The sequence below is a fragment of the Naumovozyma dairenensis genome, chromosome 8 (genome assembly GCF_000227115.2).
Source record: "Naumovozyma dairenensis CBS 421 chromosome 8, complete genome".
Lineage (NCBI taxonomy): Eukaryota > Fungi > Ascomycota > Saccharomycetes > Saccharomycetales > Saccharomycetaceae > Naumovozyma > Naumovozyma dairenensis.
The window spans coordinates 758,740-772,947 of record NC_016486.1 but is presented as its reverse complement, the minus strand read 5'-3'; the positions used below and the strand labels follow the sequence as shown (position 1 = coordinate 772,947).

The 14,208-nt window shown below is 34.5% G+C and overlaps 4 protein-coding genes and 2 non-coding genes across 6 annotated transcripts; 5 read left to right on the top strand and 1 right to left on the bottom strand.

The window, feature by feature from the left end:
- Positions 1-229: 229 nt before the first annotated feature.
- On the bottom strand, positions 230-300 carry NDAI0Htrna8G. Its single transcript has one exon. It is a non-coding gene; the product is annotated as a tRNA-Gly (tRNA).
- A 1,679-nt stretch (positions 301-1,979) lies between these two features.
- On the top strand, positions 1,980-2,870 carry MME1 (Mme1p; the record flags this gene model as incomplete). Its single annotated transcript, XM_003671690.1, has 1 exon — positions 1,980-2,870. The coding sequence occupies one exon, from the start codon at positions 1,980-1,982 to the stop codon at positions 2,868-2,870; it is 891 nt and encodes a 296-aa protein (XP_003671738.1).
- Positions 2,871-3,488: 618 nt separating this feature from the next.
- On the top strand, positions 3,489-5,930 carry PAH1 (phosphatidate phosphatase PAH1; the record flags this gene model as incomplete). The annotated part of the gene is made up of 1 exon (XM_003671689.1): positions 3,489-5,930. The coding sequence occupies one exon, from the start codon at positions 3,489-3,491 to the stop codon at positions 5,928-5,930; it is 2,442 nt and encodes an 813-aa protein (XP_003671737.1).
- A 347-nt stretch (positions 5,931-6,277) lies between these two features.
- Positions 6,278-6,351, top strand: NDAI0Htrna6V. The gene has a single exon. It is a non-coding gene; the product is annotated as a tRNA-Val (tRNA).
- Positions 6,352-6,603: 252 nt separating this feature from the next.
- Positions 6,604-8,688, top strand: INP2 (Inp2p; the record flags this gene model as incomplete). Its single annotated transcript, XM_003671688.1, has 1 exon — positions 6,604-8,688. The coding sequence occupies one exon, from the start codon at positions 6,604-6,606 to the stop codon at positions 8,686-8,688; it is 2,085 nt and encodes a 694-aa protein (XP_003671736.1).
- Positions 8,689-8,967: 279 nt separating this feature from the next.
- On the top strand, positions 8,968-13,971 carry DNF3 (aminophospholipid-translocating P4-type ATPase DNF3; the record flags this gene model as incomplete). The annotated part of the gene is made up of 1 exon (XM_003671687.1): positions 8,968-13,971. The coding sequence occupies one exon, from the start codon at positions 8,968-8,970 to the stop codon at positions 13,969-13,971; it is 5,004 nt and encodes a 1,667-aa protein (XP_003671735.1).
- Positions 13,972-14,208: the final 237 nt, after the last annotated feature.

Sequence of the window (14,208 nt, the reverse complement as noted above, 5' to 3'; positions counted from 1 at the left end):
TGAAAGGGCTAAACAATAGTCTAACAAAACTACTGGTTCACCTGTTCGTACTTGTACCTGTGTCAACAAAAAGGTAAGTAGGCAGAGAAGGAAGAGAGGTAGCTAATTTACCTATTGATGGGCCCGGCTGATTCAGTTGTTCAACCTGATCACACATTATGTATACGTATATAAATGGTATAGAAAAGGCTATCTCATATCAGAAAAAAATAAAATTGAAAAAATTTAATGCGCAAGCCGGGAATCGAACCCGGGGCCCAACGATGGCAACGTTGGATTTTACCACTAAACCACCTGCGCTTTTTCTTGTGTATTCCCGGTGAAATCGATGCACTGATAATTATTAAAAGAATACATTAAAAAGTATTCTTTTAATAATTATCATCATCGTCATCAGTCTCAGGACACATGTTTTTTAGAATCATAGGTGATTGATACTCATTATTTTAGAATGTTAGCCAGTTTATAATGGGCTAAATAAGAAGCCGTACATTAGGTTCCTCTCATCAAAAGTGTCATACCTACAAGTAAAATCTCGAAGGATTACAAACTGGTATACTAATTTAAGGAGACAGCCACAAATTCTCGAGAAGTCTTCCTCTCGCTCGGAAGCATCCTTTCTCATATTTTCTCTGATCTTGTAGTTGTAATTTTCCATCCTAAAAATTGATTATGTTTGTTATGAATTATAGTAAGAGCTAATTTTCCTTATAATGTGTGTAAAAAGGTTCGTCTTTCTTAAAAATAAATAATAAAAAAATATATAAGTATAAAAAATAATATCAGAAAAAATAGGAATTGAAACTTCGAGTTATTGGTCTATTTATACCTTTCTTGATGATGAAACAGAAACACGAAAATGTGACTTAACGCTGGCAGACACGATAATTCAACTATCGTGTCGCGTCGATGCCTGTAGTCTTACGCGTCTCTACCATTTTTGGTAATCATTAGTTCGTGTCTTTGTAGAAGACGTTGTACCAAGCTTGATATCTGTATTCTTACCATAGGATATTAATAGTACCTTATTAAAAATATCATTCCAGCATTTACCAGGTTCGGTAATCGTTTCGCGTCATATTAGAGGACATTGTACCAAACTTGATATCTACACATTTACCATAGGATATTAATAGTAATACTTACTACGAATATCGTTCCAGCACCTCTATATATATATGTAACTATTGGGAGAATAGTTATCGGCCTTGGAACTTGTCCGATATATATATATATATATATCTAGGTAACCGACCGTCGTTTCTAGGAGGCTTTGCACACTTCTGTATACTCGTTGGAAATTTGGAGCTTACCATTCAGCAAAAAAAAAATTAAGTGCGATAACTTCCCTTTAAACATTTGTAATCGAAATTTGAAAACAAGAAACAAGCCAAAAATATAAAACGGAAAATAACAAAAAACCAATATACCCCTCCCAAGACCAGGCTCATCCACATAGTGTGTTGGTAATAACCTTCCCTTCATTTTTTATTTTCCATATTTGTTTTGATCGGAATACGAATCAAAGTAGCCTACGTGCTATATATTTCTGCTAAAAAAAGCCAATACTCATTGTAGTTATCATTTCTAGCTGAATATCCATAATTGAGAGAAAAAGGATAAAGCAAGCAACGGATAAAAGCAGTACTCTTTCCTACATTGTCAAAAACAACATCTATATCTATCTATATATATATATACTTGGTTCCATTCTTTCTTAAATGGAATGTGGAACTATACTTCATCCATTCCAATCGTAAATGGACCGACATACCATCATGTTCCAGATTCTTCATCACCATCATCCAATACCACAAATCCTTACACATTACCTCGAGATGGGACCTTCGAGCGTACAAAGAAAGAAGTAAACCCATCCCAATTAGATTTATGCATAATTTCAGGTGGTATCGGTGTGTACATTGTNATTCCAATATGCATCATTAGATACAATCAAGACAAGACAACAAGGTGCACCCATGATTCCCAAATATAAAAACATGATCACTGCATATAAGACAGTCTTCCTCGAGGAAGGCATAATGCGAGGATTATATAGTGGTTATTTTGCTGCAATGTTGGGATCCTTACCTAGTGCAGCTATCTTTTTCGGTACGTACGAGTTCTGCAAGAGGAAGATGATTGATGAGTATGAATTGAATGAAACTATGTCTCATTTGACTTCCGGTTTTATGGGTGATTTCATGTCGAGTTTTGTTTATGTGCCTTCTGAAGTATTGAAGACAAGATTACAATTACAAGGAAGGTTTAATAACCCCTATTTCCAATCTGGATATAATTATAGAAATTTAAAAAGTGCAATCTCAAAGATTATACAAACGGAAGGTATTCATGCATTATTTTTCGGATATAAAGCTACTTTGGTTCGAGATTTGCCATTTAGTGCATTACAATTTGCATTTTATGAGAAATTTAGATACTATGCCTTTGCCTTAGAGAAGAAGGATATCTTGCATGATAATTTATCACTTTCAAATGAGCTAATAACCGGTGCATGTGCCGGTGGATTGGCAGGTGTAATAACGACGCCCATGGATGTCCTTAAGACAAGATTACAAACTCAACTGGAGGTGCCTGATACACAAGTATTTACACCAAATACGGCAAAGGCTGTAAACAATACGAATAACAATAACAATAGCAATGGTAGGAAGCCTAAACAAGTTATTTTATCAAGATCCATTTTCCAAGGTCTTAGGTCAGTTTATCAATCAGAAGGTGTTATTGGTTTGTTCAGCGGTGTGGGACCAAGATTTGTGTGGACTAGTATACAGAGTAGTATAATGCTAGTTCTTTACCAAATGACATTGAGAGTATTAACCAATTCATTTGATGATGGATTGCTCTAATGAAAAATTTAAGAGGGACATGTGTTACGTTTCTCACAGGAACCAGAAGAATCGGGATCCTCATTTGCCATGTCCCGAAAGAAGGCCTGCATACGAAGATTGCTCGAAAAGCGAGACAACAATAACATAATTATCATGTAAATAAAATCGTGTAATTTCTATAGACTGTTATGTAGTAACAACAACCAACGATGTATTCTTAATATCTTGGCCAACCGATCATAGAATAACAACCAATTTTAGGTGCTAAACTGCCTTATCTCATTAACTGTCCGCCGCTTTCCTCCATAATATCCAACTGTTGTTATATATAGTTAATTAACAAATTCGTATAACACAGACACACATCACATGGCGCGACCTCTTCTTTCACTTAGCGGATTTTCCCTTATAATATAATATAATATAATATAATGCAATATGTCCCAGAAATATGTTAGTGGATGCATACAGACACCTCCTCAAAGCAGATAAAGGTTCTTGCCTGAATCGATCTGGAGAGTATCATAAAAAAAAAGAGTTACAAACAAAACTCTAATATAATCATAAGTGTTTAGTGAACCATTGAGTTCCTATCCCGTTGTACATTTTCTATATAGACATTAAAACCATTTAAGAATGCAGTATGTTGGAAGAGCCCTCGGTTCTGTCTCCAAGACTTGGTCCTCCATCAATCCATCAACATTATCAGGTGCCATAGATGTCATTGTAGTGGAACAACCAGATGGAACATTGGCATGCTCTCCCTTCCATGTAAGATTCGGTAAATTCCAAATATTAAAGCCATCGCAAAAGAAAGTGGAGGTAATTGTTAATGATAAATCAACAAATATTCCTATGAAATTGAGCGAATCTGGTGAAGCATATTTTGTCTTTGAAACTGGTTCTGATTTGGGTAATATACCTTCTGAATTATTAGCATCCCCTGTGTTGAGTGCAACCAGTAGTCCTCCTCAATCTCCTCGTTCAACAAATTTGGATGCAAACATGAACGATATTTCACATGCAAACAGAGAAGATCAATCAATAGAACATACAAGTTTAACGCCACTGTCAAATGAAGAGGTCGATGCTCATGAATTGAAGGAAGAAAAAAAGAAATTAGAAGAACCTGATTTTTTAGATATCAATGCCTCACCAGATTCTAAACCAACCAAGACAAGATTATTCCAAGAAAATCTAACTAGAAAATTAACACAAATCCATATCCCAAGTAAAGTAGAAAATAATGGTGATTTACTCTTAGACATAGAAGGGTATAAACCTAATCAAAACATGATGCATGATACAGATATGCAATTGAAACAATTATTAAAGGATGAATTAGGTAACGAATCTGATATATCCAACTTTATAAAAGAAGATAATAACGGTAACATAAGAATCGTAAATCCATATGAAAACGGGTTGGCAGCGGATTTATGCAGTTCACCAAACAATCATCCACCACATATTGGTTCAAGCGAACCAAATTTATCCTTCCATCCATCATCATCCCCTGAATCAATGGAATCTGTAGAGTCTGTAGCAGATAAAATGGATGATCTTAATAACATAGATACTTCAACAACTACCGCTACATCCACTCCTAGTGAATTAACCGAGCAGAATTTAGCGAGAAACGAAGATACACATTTCATTAGAACTATAAGGCTGACAAGTGAACAGCTACGATGTCTTGATTTGAAATATGGTGAAAACGACCTTAAATTTTCCATCGATCATGGGAAGGCCATAGTAAGGGCCAAATTATTCGTATGGAGATGGGATGTCCCCATTGTTATCAGTGATATTGATGGAACCATTACAAAATCAGATGCATTGGGTCATGTTCTTGCTATGATCGGCAAAGATTGGACTCATATTGGTGTAGCTAAATTATTCAGTGAGATTGCTAGAAATGGGTATAATATTTTGTATTTGACTGCAAGAGGCGCAGGCCAAGCTGATTCAACGAGAAGTTATCTTAGATCAATTTATCAAAATAAAAATTCATTACCTGTGGGGCCCGTGATCTTATCACCCGATAGAACTATGGCGGCCTTAAGAAGAGAAGTGATATTGAAAAAACCTGAAGTCTTCAAGATTGCATGTCTGAATGATATTAGATCGTTATATTTCGATGGAGAACTAGAAAAGAATAAGGACCATGAACATACATTATCTGAAGAGAAAAATGAACAACAAGATCCTGTATTACCAAATCCTCAAGCGGATGAAAAACCTACACCATTTTTTGCAGGATTTGGGAATAGAATTACGGATGCCTTATCATATAGAACAGTTGGTATTCCTAGTTCAAGAATATTTACCATCAATCCGGAAGGTGACGTTCATATGGAACTATTGGAATTGGCAGGATATAGAAGTTCATATATCCATATTAATGAATTAGTCGATCATTTTTTCCCTCCAGTCAACATTACCGATGATGAACTGAGAAGTGTCTCCTCTTTTACACCCGGATCTCCAGGGAATAATACATTAGATAATTTAGAAAATGGTAGTAATATGGACACCAACAAATCATTTTTCAGAAGTAATCAAGAAGAGAAGTTTACAGATGCTAACTTTTGGAGAGAACCATTGCTAGATCTGGATGACTTATCTGATATTAGTGTCTATACCGACGTTCAAGAAAATACTAGAACAGACAACAAAAAGAAAACGGCTAATTTAGAATCTAAAGAACCAAATATCAATAGAAAAGATCAATCAGTCTACAATCATGACCAGCCTATATCAACACCGAAAAAATCATTGAATAAAACTAAAGAAGATATCGGGAAACAGATTTATCTTGAATTAGGATCTCCCTTAACATCACCTAAGATGAGTTCGATAGATACCACTAACGTTGATAATAGACTGAAAAGATTGTCTCTCTCCCGACCGGCGCTCCCCATTTCTGGAGTTTCGAAAGTTAATGTACTGGACGACATTCATTCTATTGACGATGGCATACAGACGGATAATAATGCATTTTATGCATCCGATGAAGATGAAGATGACGATAATGAAGATGATGATGAATTTGATGAAGACGAATTCATGGATTGAAGAATTAGGAAACACACTAAATTACAACATGAAAAAGAACCTATGCATATTATAATATTTACAGAAATATATATTATATTCAAGACCTTATCTAACTAATACATACCATTTTTGTACATCCAGATAACCTAATATACATACAGTAGAGTACATATTCAAATGGTTGAGAGGCATTCGTGAGTATTTCTATTCCACGATATAAGAGAAAGAACGTTTTGCCTCAAGAGTTGTATAGCCTGAAATATTCTCCAATGGTGATACATAAAATGAAAACAAATAGATAGTTCGACAGTGTAAATACAAGAACAAGTTTAAAATCTCTAAACATTGAAAAACTTGTAAAACGTGGTTTCGTGGTCTAGTCGGTTATGGCATCTGCTTAACACGCAGAACGTCCCCAGTTCGATCCTGGGCGAAATCAAATTAATTAATTTTTTTTCCATTTTTCGCGTTTTCTATTTATTTATTTTGTTTGATTGATAAAGACCGAGATGCTTTTTATAGGATAATGAATGATAGTTTCTAAATCTTAAGTCCTTTGGTAGATAATGTCAACAAAACAATCTACAAACAAAGCGCTATAGCTAATTGGCCCTTTTTTTCTTAAGGTTTTGGTTTGAAATTTTGGTCACAAATTGACGATTCCTCAAAACGAACAGTATTTTGGAATTGTATGAGTAGAGACGAAGAATTGCACCTATCTGGGTTGCAAATCTTTACGCCATGGGCACATCGAAATAATAAGTCGTCTAACCACTCAATTATGTCTGACAGTTACTCATATAGCACAGCACCAAGTGATATAGGTTCTCCCTTAGTCAATTCGCCTTTAACAAAATTTGTTGATTGGGAAAATACAGATCCTAAAATGACATCAAAAATTGGAAGCCGCGTTTCTTCACCTCGAACTCCATGCATCGATAAGTTTTCTCGCCGCATCCAATTGAAAAATCTCATTGTTACTATATTCAAGACAATCCCTAGCAGATCTGAAGAACAATTCCTTGAAGAATTTAAATATCTCATTGTTACCTGTCCATTTCTGTATGACCTTAACAAAGAAAAACCTTTAAAGCCAAAACAATCTGTTTTCAATTTTAAGAGAAATATTGATGGCATTACAACGTCACATAATTGCGCGGATACCATGACTTATCTGCTACCTACGAATTTGGGGCGCTTTAGGAAATCGTCTGCTAATAATAGATATCAATTGTACTCAACTATAAATTACCTATCCATTTTATTAGACTGTCGATTTATATTACGAAGATTAAAGAGAAGAAAGCTACGATCAAGACAGGAACATATTATCATGCAGAGAGTGGTTGTTATGATTTTGATGTTGATTTATTTGGCCATTGAACAGAGGTATTGCCATATCGAATATTTAAAATATAGAAACATACTATCGTTAAAACTATTTCTGAATTCATTACAATATTTTGATGCTATGTTGAATAAATTCCACTTGAGATTCAAGGAATTGTCTATATATAAACCACTTTCAATAGTGGAAGAATTAAGATATAATAAAATAACAGATACGTCATCCAGCAATTTAATGACCGTCGAAGAACTCTTAATTGCGTCCTTTGATCAACTCTATTATCACCTTAAGCATTCAATTTACGAGCTGTTACCGATTTCTAATATCCATGAAATAACTAAGTATTGCGAATTGTACAATATTAGTCTAACCGATTTATTCTATTCAATAAATAGAAAAGTATCAACCATTGAGGAAAAATCATTCAGAGTTCGTCATATAAAGAGGTTGTTCCTTTGCATTTTATTATCGATACAAAGTCGATTCCAAGCAGCTAAGAATATCTCTCCCTTAGAGAGCCCTCTTTCTCCTATATTTGCTGAATTCAGCTCACCTATTGATAATCATGTTGCTTGCATTAGTAATATACGACGAATTGAAACTGTTACTAGAGCTTTAAGAAAATTAAATTGTACTCTTCAGGCTTTATCTTCCACGATGTCGGATTATAAACATTACTTATTAATGTCCTCTGAGATACCAGATATATCAATACATTCCCCATACCCAGAAAGTGAGAACCAACTCAACCATACTCCGAGTCACATTCATCAGACTTTAAACGCTTTGAAAAAAATAGAAACTATAATACTTTCTCAACCCTCCAAAGCTGGAAGGACATCTGCTACTTCTTCTATTTTACATGAAGTAGATAAAATACACGATATTTGGTCCGGGGAACAAACTTGTGAAATCGACGGTACGACAAGGAAGCAAGGAAAATACGGCACATCATCGTCCAGTAGAATAATGTCACAAGGCTCCAAAAATGGTTTCCATTTAGACGTATTCAAAACTACTCCCAAGCTACCGGAGCCAGTGGTCAATATAAATGAAGTTGTTGAATTCAAAACTGTTGCAGACCAATATGTACCTGATGATGATGCTGATGAGACTGAGCTGAGTTATGGATTTGAAGATAATGTAGACGAAGAAACACACGAAGAAACACACGAAGAAATGGGTCAATATACACATTTCAAAACTATCAAACAATTAACGGACGAGGAACTACGTAACCAATTGAACGCCAAAATTCATAAATTATCATTAGAAAACAAAAAGAGTCGTGAAACGCTAAGGACACAGAAGTCCTTTGAATTATTAAGACACCATGACGATGATAGAAAAGTCCACACATTAGGTAGATATCCATTCAAAGAAGAGAGTATTCCTGTCATTTATGAATTAAAAAGATACCACGAATAGTACTTCCGTACACCACTCCGCGCGCCACTTCCAAACGCACGTAATATGTGAAAGAAGCATAAACAAATCTTGATGATGAAAACTTATCTGTAAAAGTAGCATACTTTGTTTAATTAATTATATATCCTTTAAAAACCCAATCTCTTAATGTCATACATTAGAAATTAATCAATAACTAAAATTATATTCATTCGTTTGGAGTAGCTATTATTACCTTCTTTTGTTCTCTAATAGTTCTTTTTTATTTCGAGAGCTCGAACAGAGTAGGTTGAACAAATTATGAGTGAGTCAGATCAGAAAAGAAAAAGAGCTGGCTCTTTACGTACACAGATGTTTAATAAACATCTATATGATAAATTTACAGGCAAAAACTCTTCTGAGACGATAGAAAATATAGAACTAGAGGATATTACTGAAGGAAACGAAGAAGATAATGAAGATATGAATGAAGCGAACAATGAAGAAGATTCAGATTCTAGTAACAACTCTTATACTTTTCCAAATGAGAGGTTAAGCTTCGTGACAAAAATGCTAGATGTTATACTCGACAGACCGAGAGTGCTACGATCAAAAGATGGGAGACATATACCTATTTCTTTAGACCATAACGTGGCTCAATTCAAAAAATATACGGTGTCCAAAAATAATAAGCGTGAAATGGATCGTCTCGTTGACGAAAGAACACAATCCTTTTACTGTCCTAACACGATAAGGTCGTCAAGATACACAATATATTCCTTTTTCCCAAAACAATTATATGCACAATTCTCGAAACTAGCAAATGTCTATTTTTTTTTGGTTGCAATACTACAAATGATCCCAGGTTGGTCAACGACAGGTACATATACAACTATTGTTCCATTGTGTATATTTATGGGCATATCAATGGCAAGAGAAGCATGGGATGATTTCCGAAGACATCGTCTTGATAAAGAAGAAAATAACAAGCCATGCAAATTACTTACGAAGTATAACAACCATAATGAAGGAAATAGCAATTTTGCTGTAATACCGAGTGTGGCTAATGATCCCAATGATATTTCTTTTACTAATCCGAAAGCAAATACACCCGAACTGCCGACAAGGCTAAATGAAAGCCCGTCTTTGAATACTAGATTCAACAATTTTGATTTACTGAACTCGAATCATAATGTACATATCAATAAGAGTGCGTGGAAAGATTTACATGTAGGCGATTTCATTCTCCTGAATTGTGGTGACTGTGTGCCGGCAGATGTTATTCTCCTGACAAGTGATGGTGATAATAGTGAATGTTTTGTTGAGACAATGGCCTTAGATGGTGAAACAAATTTAAAAGCAAAACAGCCACATCCGGAATTAAATAAATTGACATCATCGGCATCTGGTTTGGCTAATGTAAACGCATTAGTCACCGTGGAAGATCCAAATAATGATTTATATAATTTTGAAGGGAATATAGAGTTGACCACTTCGCAGAATAACACTCTTATGAAGTACCCGGTAGGCCCAGATAATGTTGTCTATCGTGGGAGTATCATTAGGAATACCGAAAATGTTATCGGGATGGTAATTTTTACAGGTGAAGAAACAAAAATAAGAATGAACGCATTAAAAAATCCTAGGACCAAGGCTCCAAAATTGCAGAAGAAGATTAATCTAATTATTGCATTTATGGTGTTTGTGGTCGCAACAATTTCCTTTTTTTCCTTTTTCGGGCATGTCCTTAACAACAGAAAGTATATCGACAACAATCAAGCCTGGTATTTACGTAATCAAGACGTAGGAGTCGCCCCATCGATAATGGCGTTTATTATTATGTATAATACGATGATTCCCCTATCCTTATATGTTACGATGGAAATTATCAAAGTTATGCAGAGCAAAATGATGGAATGGGATATCGATATGTACCATGCAGAAACTGACACACCTTGTGAATCAAGAACTGCAACCATTTTGGAAGAATTGGGACAAGTTTCTTATATATTTAGCGATAAAACTGGGACTCTAACAGATAATAAAATGTTGTTTAGAAAATTTTCAATTTGTGGATCTTCGTGGTTACACAATGTCGATGCGGTTGATTTATCCTTAAGACAACAATTGTCCCATACAAGTACAGATATAGATGTTGTATCTGTTGATGATAGGAACTTATTGGCAAAATTTGGAGAAACAACCGCGGATGGTTACAATAATAATGATAATAAAGAATTTCTAGGGAATGCTAGGAACACGGGCAGCCGTATATCCATCGAATATAAAGGAAACTCGTCAGCAATATACACAGGCAGACCAAGTATGAAATCATTATATGGCCCAGCAAAGCGAGTAATTAGCTCTGATTCGACTGCAAATTCTACAGGGAGCAGCACTATGCCAACTAAAATCAAGACTTCTTTTGATTTGATCAATCACATTCAAACCTATCCGGATACATTATTCTCTAAGAAAGCGAAATTTTTTATTCTTTCTTTAGCACTATGTCATAGTTGTTTACCTAAGAAATCGGATGATATTTCAATTGAAAATGAAAAAATAAGTATAGAATATCAATCTTCTTCACCAGATGAACTAGCATTAGTGACAGCTGCCAGAGATTTAGGTTACGTTGTCCTGAATAGGAACGCAAATATATTGACAATTAGGGCATATCCAAATGGGTTTGCGAATGCACCACAGTTAGAAGATTATGAAATATTGAATTATATTGATTTCAATTCCGATAGGAAAAGAATGTCTGTCTTAGTTAGGATGGCATCTGAACCAAATAAAGTTTTGTTAATTTGTAAAGGTGCGGATAATGTGATTTTAGAACGGTTGCAAGATCGAGAAATTGCGTTCCAAAAGATGGAGGACATAAATGAAACTGCAAAGGAACGTAAGGAATCTGAGGCAGCTGTAGTTATCCAACAAAGAAAATCATTGGAACGGATGGCATATAATGATATGCCAAGGACTTCATTGAGAGGTTCTATATCTGCTAATGCGAAATCAAGTTTAACTTTACAGGCTATGCGGAATAGTATATCATCTTTAAGTAATCGAAATGGGAATAGGAAGGATCCTGAAATGCAAATCGATTCTATTGATCAATTTTTAGATACAATGAAAAGGACAGATAATGAAATTGATGAAGTTGTTTATAAAAGTAGGAAATCATTACATTATCAGCAATTGGAGAAATATGGGCCCCGACTTTCACTTTCTAGAAACGCCGAACTGGGGAATGGTATTAATGGAAGCTCTTCTAATCATTTGGAACCACCCACCAACGCCAAGAAAGTAATGGATGCAACGGATATTTTTGAATATATTGGTAATGATGATTTGTTATCTAATGAAGAATATATCATAGAAAAGACTATCCAAGCCATTGATGAATTTTCCATGGAAGGATTAAGAACATTATTATTTGCATACAAGTGGATTGATAATGAAGATTATCAAGAATGGGAAGCGGAATATCATGAAGCCAAGACATCTTTATTGAATCGTAAATCAAAAATTGATGAAGTTGGAGGAAAAATCGAAGAAAATTTAACGCTACTTGGAGCTACTGCTATTGAAGATAAATTACAGGAGGGTGTTTCAGAAGCTATCGAGAAGATTAGAAGGGCAGGGATTAAGATGTGGATGTTGACAGGTGATAAAAGAGAAACAGCCATTAATATTGGATATTCTTGTAAATTAATTTATGATTATTCAACTGTTGTTATTTTAGCCACAAGTGATGACAATATCATATCTAAAATGAATGCAATTTCACAGGAAGTAGACTCAGGGAATGTAGCTCATTGTGTCATTATCATTGATGGAGCAACGTTGGCAATGTTTGAAAGTAATCCAACTCTAATGTCAGTTTTTATTGAACTTTGTACAAAGACTGATTCAGTGATCTGTTGTCGAGCATCTCCATCTCAAAAGGCTTTAATGGTATCGAATATTAGGAACACAGACAAAAGTTTAGTCACATTAGCTATTGGTGATGGTGCTAACGATATTGCTATGATTCAATCAGCCGATATTGGTGTTGGTATTGCTGGTAAAGAAGGTTTACAAGCGTCAAGATCATCTGATTATTCAATTGGGCAATTTCGATTCTTATCAAAATTATTATTGGTTCATGGGCGTTATAATTATATTCGTACAGCGAAGTTCATTTTATGCACATTTTACAAAGAAATTACTTTTTATTTGACACAATTAATTTATCAACGTTACACGATGTTTTCTGGGTCATCCCTTTATGAGCCATGGTCATTATCCATGTTCAATACATTATTTACATCTTTACCTGTGCTATGTATTGGGATGTTTGAAAAGGACTTGAAGCCGATGACTTTGTTAGCTGTACCAGAATTATATTCCATGGGTAGATTATCAGAAGGATTCAATTTAATGATATTTATTGAATGGGTCATTCAAGGAACCGCATATGCAATATTAATTACATTTCTTAATTGTATCATATGGGGTGAAACTGCGTTATCTGATCATACGATGTATCCACTGGGGTTAGTAAATTTCACAGCGATTGTTGCTTTAGTGAATGTTAAATGTCAATTTATAGAGATGAAAAATCGTAATTGGTTAGTATTTGTTTCAGTGATATTATCATGTGGTGGTTGGTTAGTTTGGATTTGTGCGTTACCTATTCTTAATAGGAAGGATACCATATATGATGTTCCATATGGATTTTATTATCAATTTGGTAAAGATATAACATTTTGGTGTACTTGTTTGGTATTGGCGCTATTACCCATTTCACTTGATATTGTTTATCAAACCCTTAAGACGATGTTATGGCCTACAGATTCTGCTATTTTCACAGTTTTGGAACAAAAGAGTCAAATTAGAAAGAAATTGGAATTAGGTGCATATACTGAAATGAAACAAGGATGGACATGGGAACATGATCCAAATGCGTTTGAAAGGTATAAGGATAAGATGATGTCATCTCGTGGTAGATCAACATCTCATGTAAATGAAGCAGATAGGAATAATGTTGATGATAATTTGACACTTGATGTGGAATCTATTGAGATGAAACCAAGGACAAGGACAACAACTTTTACTAGTACTAATAGTGATTCTAAATATAATAATGAAGAATATGAAGTTTTACCTAGTGGTAAATTAATTAAGAGAGAGGAAATGTTAGAAAATAAATCGAGTAATAATGAATCGACGCCTAATATTGCAACAAAGATTACTAAGAAATTGAAATTCAATTTGAATACGGAAACAGATGAAGATGTCAATGAGATTATCCAGCAAAGAATGGAAGACTTGGAATAGGGGTGTTTGTGAATGTAAATGTATAAATACCAAGTTTAGATATAATATTCTCTTAAGGAAAATAAACCTTATTATTTTCATTTGTAATATTCGAGTTTGAATTAGAAATATGTGGGAGTTTATGAAAGAGTTGCTTTATATATATCTATATATGAACATGGACGTTGAGTTTACAATATGGGTTATAATTAGAGAGGTTGCGATGAGAAATGTCGTTTTCTTGTTTATTGATGCATT